This window comes from Lagenorhynchus albirostris, chromosome 14 (assembly GCF_949774975.1).
Source record: "Lagenorhynchus albirostris chromosome 14, mLagAlb1.1, whole genome shotgun sequence".
Classification (NCBI taxonomy): Eukaryota; Metazoa; Chordata; class Mammalia; order Artiodactyla; family Delphinidae; genus Lagenorhynchus; species Lagenorhynchus albirostris.
In genome coordinates this window covers 64,034,591-64,040,042 of record NC_083108.1, presented here as the reverse complement: position 1 = coordinate 64,040,042, position 5,452 = coordinate 64,034,591, and the positions used below count along the sequence as shown (strand labels likewise).

Sequence of the window (5,452 nt, the reverse complement as noted above, 5' to 3'; positions counted from 1 at the left end):
AGAAGTGCGACTAAAACTTCCTCTGAGCTCATTCATCCCTTCACTCCTAAACTGAGGCTTTCATTTGTTTTTGTTATTATTTTGTTGTAATTAAAAACTTAAATAAAAATTAAAAGTCTATAAGGAAGTCTTGCACAATCTTTTCCCAGAATCACTATTTTTTAATACTTTGCAAGATTCGCCTTTCTCATATCCCGTTGTCTCTCATTCTCTCTCTGCCTTTGTATGTCTATATGCACACACAGCACACACTCAGGAACACAAAACATTTATTTTCTGAATCATTTGAGTGTAATTTGTATCTATCAGTAACCAAGCCTTCATGTTCTTTCTACCATAGGCTTCACAATCCATCACATACATCATTTTAAGGTGATGGATCCAGTGGTGTTTAATGTATTCACAAGTTGAACATCCACTAACACTCAATCTTCCAGGGTATTTTCATCCCCGGCAAAGGAACTCCTCATCTGTCACCAGGCAATCCTCTTTCCCTGTCACTCCAGCCCTCCAAACATTAATGTACTTCCTGCCTGTTCCAGATTTTTCACGCAAATGCCATGATACCCCATGTGGCTCTTTGTGTCTGGCTTCTCTCATTCTTTAAAATGTTTTCAATGTTCTTTCCCCTTGAAGCACATATGAGTACTTGATTCCTTCTCATGGTCGAATAATACTGCATCGTCAGCATCGACCTCCTGGTTTGAACATCTGGGTGGACCCAAGCATAAGCACCAGAACTGGGCCATGACCAAGTCTCCTGATTGCCAGAAATTTCCCAGTTTTACCACTGAAACTGCCGTGTCCTGTCTGGACCTCATTGTGGGGCAAATCAGCGTGGATGGTCACTGAGATGGTTAAATTTGTGTGTCACTTTGACTGGTCACAGGGGACTCAGATGAAGCATCATTTCTGGATTGGTCCGGGCAGGTGTTCCTGGATGAGATGAGCATTTGAATCTGGGGACTCAGTAAATACATTGCCCTCCTCACTGTGGGTGGGCATCGCCCAATCTTTTGAGGGTCTATGCACAGCAAAAGGAAAAGGAAAAAGAACACGTCTGTGTTCTCTTCTCACTGCACGAGCTGGGACATTTCACCTCAATTTCTCCAGCCCTCAGACTGGAATTTACATCACTGGCTCCCCTGGTTCCCAAATCTTTGGACACAAACTGAATTACATCACCAGCGTTCCCAGCTTTCAGGCTGAAGAGATCAACTCCTGGGAGTTCCGTGCTCAATAATCAATAATAATCTCTCTCTCTCAGTATATATATATAACTTACATAAAATTCTTCGTTATCTATATGTATATATTTCTTTTGTTTTGTTTCCCTAGAGAACCCTGACTAATACAATCCTCTTACCAGGAAGCTCAATCTTCTCATAACCTTCTCATCATCACTAATTTTTCTAAGCTTTTACCTGTTACCTTCTTTCTTTACTTATAAACACATAGGTCAGTATCATCATGCTTGAATCACCTTGGCTTGAAGAGGGTCATACAGGGACCCCCAGCAGCACTGGGTCACAGCACAGGGGGAAGGGGTCTCAGTTACTAGACACTGAACCGTGTCCTGAGTCAGGGTCCCTTGTGTGTAAGTCTGGTGAGACGCTGCAGCTGCCCGACAGGTGTGTGTCCTGGTGGAGACAACAGAGGTGGCACAGAGGCCACTGTTCCGGGATCCCCTGTGGCACCTGTGGGGAGACTTGCTCCCTGAGTGTAAGGGCACCAGCTGGATCTTTACCAAGGGTCAGCTGTGCACAGGGGGTCGGGAGCCACCGTGGCCTCTCTGAGTGTCTGTTCTAAAGGTGGGATACAATCTCCTGATGCGAAATTAGTTACTGTTTTTACAACGGGGAAAATTCCCAACAAAGCAGAGGATGCTTCAGGAGGAGCTTCTGGAGCCATCACTGTCCTGGTGTGCAGTGCGTGGAGTCTCAGGCTATAGCGGCAGCTTCCTGTGGTGCTTCAAATAATGTAACTATATATGAATATAATTTTACAATGATGCGAGAAAAGCCCCTTTGGGTGGAGGTAACATGAAATGGCTTAGCTTTCTCTATGGTCAGGATATCTGCCACTGTTGTTGTTATTCACCGCAACGAGGGATCAGCGTCGCTGGGCTGTTACCTTTATGTGTCCATTGAATTTCTGGGTTAGGTGTCATTAAACTTTTCGGGATATTTTATCTTTCTTTTCTTAAACTGTTGGTATTTAATGAATCCCATATTTAATTTTTCCAGAAAGGTAAGAATCCAGTAATTGATTTTAGTGATTCTTAATAGATATATGCTTTTACTTTATTGCCTATCACTCCTATTATGTGTTAGTAGTAATTTCCCTCCTTTAGAGGCAGTCATTCTTATTATATTTCCGTCATGTCTTATTGAGTGGGCGCAAACATCTCAGGAATTTTTAGTTCAACCGTGACACCCGAATCATGAGGGGCCCTGAGTTGCTGCTTGTATGAACAAACGTGCAGCAGAGGCAAGACAGCTCCCATGACCGCGGGGTTTGCTTCTTGCAGGAAGCACTGGACACCTGGAGTGATCACAGGAGGCCTGTCCACAGCAGTCCCCAGATATAAAGATCCAAACCGCTGGGCTCTGACCTGGTGTCAGATGCCTGACTGATTGACCTGTGAGAAGGTCCTGAACCAGTCCCCGCTTTATTATAATCTCAAAAAAAGTCATCGTTAAATGAATGTCTACATAGTACAGCACATACCTCTGTGAAACACACGCCAAAAATTGTCTCAAATCCAGGGCTAACACCTCCTCGCACACTTTTCCTTTCCCGTCCCCAGAGGCTCCCCTTCACCCACCCCAAGCTCGGCCAGGGTCTCACCCCCTTAGCTCATGGAATGTGGTCGTGTGATTTGAACAGTGACACTGAAAACCTTCATCAAAGTATTTGTGTTTCATAAACTCCTAGTCCATTGCCTGAGGGCTCATGTCCATTTCCAACCAGAAAGGACCCGTCACCCTGAGTGTAATATATACTGCAAACTCAGCTCTTTCTGGAAAACACCCTTGGGGAAGTGTGTCTGTGATGAAGAGCCTTGACCTCGGGAAGGTGCCAGGCTCTGAGGTGAGGGCGTCTGAAAGGCACAAAGGGGAAGACAGGGCAAGTCTGTGTCCCCATGACCCCCGCCCCCAAGGATAGGACCCAGAGCTGGACCCCCAGGCCCCTCCTGACCCGGTCCCTCCTCCAGAGCCCCAGCCCCAGAATCTGCCCCTTGATTCCCTGGGTCATTCTCTGTCTGGACAGAGCTCTCTCTGTGTCTCACATTATCCTTTTTTCTATATTTGAGGATTCAGGCATTTCTCGGGGGCCCGTTTCTCTCCTCGGCATCCTTAACGAGATAGGATGAACTTATATCTCAGGTTCTCTTGGTCCTGAGCCCACTTCCATCCCCCATCACCAACCCTATGACAAGGCCTTCCTGGGACGAGCAAGATGACCCCGAGGGGGGCATCTGGGCCTCCTGATTTTGCAGGTGACATACTTCATTCTGGAGGAAGTCGAGGGAAGGTGAGGCTTGTCTGCAGGGATGGGGGCCTAGCACTGAGCTGGGGAGTGGGAGACCTGGGTGTCCAGCCCTACTCAGCTGTCTCCCTGGGCTCAGCTCTCACAACTGAGGCCACTGGGGGGCAGCAGGGCCCGGATTTGGGGGAGGTTGTCTGTGTTGTCATTCTGTCCTGTTCAAAATCTCAGCAGCTGCTCCCGAGCCAGGCCTAAGGAGGTCACGAGGGAGGGGTGTCCAATGTCTACCATATCCCATAATTCCTATAGTGGACATGTCAGGGAGCATCTCCAGTCTCCAACCACCACAGAGCAGCGGAGAGAGTGACGCCTGAGCACCTTAGCCTAGGGGACTGGGGAGGGCATGAGGGACAAGGAGAGGGTCCCCGGCTCTCCCTGAGTCCCTGGAAGAGGGGTCACGGGATGTCCTCTCCTCCCCAGCATAGATGCCCTGCTCTCCTCCTCCTTGCAAAAGGAGGGGAGTCCTAGGATCCCTCTGTATCCAACATGATCCCCCACAGGAGGAGAGGACACAGCCAGCTGGGCTCCGGGTCCCGTCCTCTGTCACCTTCTCAGTCTGTCCTGAATCAGACAATACATGATAACCTGTTTTAATTTCTCAGGCAGCTCTGCTGTCCAGAGACACAGACGTTACCAGAATCAAGGGCTAGAGCAGAGGTGGTGAGGATAGGCAGTGCAGGGAGCAGATTTGCATGGAGGCCCCTCCCTCCTCTGGGGGGAGGGGATAAGAGAGGTCTGGGGGAGCAGGCCCGGGACTGGGGGCTCAGAAGGCAGCGTCTGGGGCGTCTCCACCATGGCCTGGGCTCTGCTCCTTGTCACCCTCCTCACTCAGGACACAGGTGAGGCCTCCAGGAAAGGGACCCCAGGGACATCTGGCTGATCCTTTGTGTCTTTGTCCTCAGGGTGACAGAACTGACTAGAGTGTGTTTCTCCTCTTTCCAGGTTCCTGGGCCCAGTCTGGCCTGACTCAGCCTCCCTCAGTGTCCGGGAATCCGGGACAGACGGTCACCATCTCTTGTTCTGGAACCAGCAATGACATAGGGAAATATAACGCTGTCGGCTGGTACCAACAGCTCCCAGGCACGGCCCCCAAAACCTTGATTTATGAGGTCAATAAACGACCCTCAGGGATCCCTGATCGCTTCTCTGGCTCCAAGTCTGGCAACACGGCCTCCCTGACCATCTCTGGGCTCCAGGCTGAGGACGAGGCTGATTATTACTGTAGTTCATATAGAAGGGGTTACACTGTGCACCGTGGTCCAAGTTCAGGGGAAGTAGAACAAAAACCTGCCCTGAGCTCACAGGCTCCCTGTTGCTGTGACTCTGCTGGTTCCTAATCTACATCTGTGGTTGAAGCCTCATCAGCTGAGAGGAGATCTGAGGACCCTGCAGAGGGATGAGGAGAAAGAACAACGAGTGGTTTTCATGTTTGTTGTCCTTCCTGTTTGACCTGCATCTGAGTGGGCTGAGCCTGGGAGGGTTGGGGACACAGTCTGGGTCTCAGCTTTGTCCCCTCTCCTGGCACTGGTGAACCCTGTCCGGGGACAGCCCTGCAGGATGGTGGTCTCCCCGATACGATGGGCTCTTTGAAATGTGGCTCCAGAATGGAAGGTGGGCTGGAGGGCATGTCCCGTATTCCTCAGTGATGTCAAGGTCACGTGTTTCCATGGGGACAGTGCAGTTTCCAGGTGGAATCCCAGCATATCTAAGACCCGTGAGAATTAATTGAAAAACTGCGCGAGTGTTGTGCGTTCAATGTTATTTTTTCTTGAACAGTTTTGTAACGCAACCATTACTGAAATTAAATTATGTGAATCGAATAGTTTGTTTTTAATTTGTTTTTGTTTGTTTGGGTTTTTTTTTTTTTTGGCTACGCCACGTGGCATGTGGGATATTAGTTCCC

At 49.1% G+C, this 5,452-nt stretch overlaps 1 gene segment (V, D, J or C); it reads left to right on the top strand.

Annotated features, from left to right (window-relative positions):
• The first annotated feature begins 4,317 nt into the window (after positions 1–4,317).
• On the top strand, positions 4,318–4,886 carry LOC132532230 (immunoglobulin lambda variable 2-18-like). The segment is given in 2 exon segments: positions 4,318–4,388; positions 4,492–4,886. Coding segments are annotated over 2 exon segments (441 nt in total).
• The last annotated feature ends 566 nt before the right edge of the window (positions 4,887–5,452 follow it).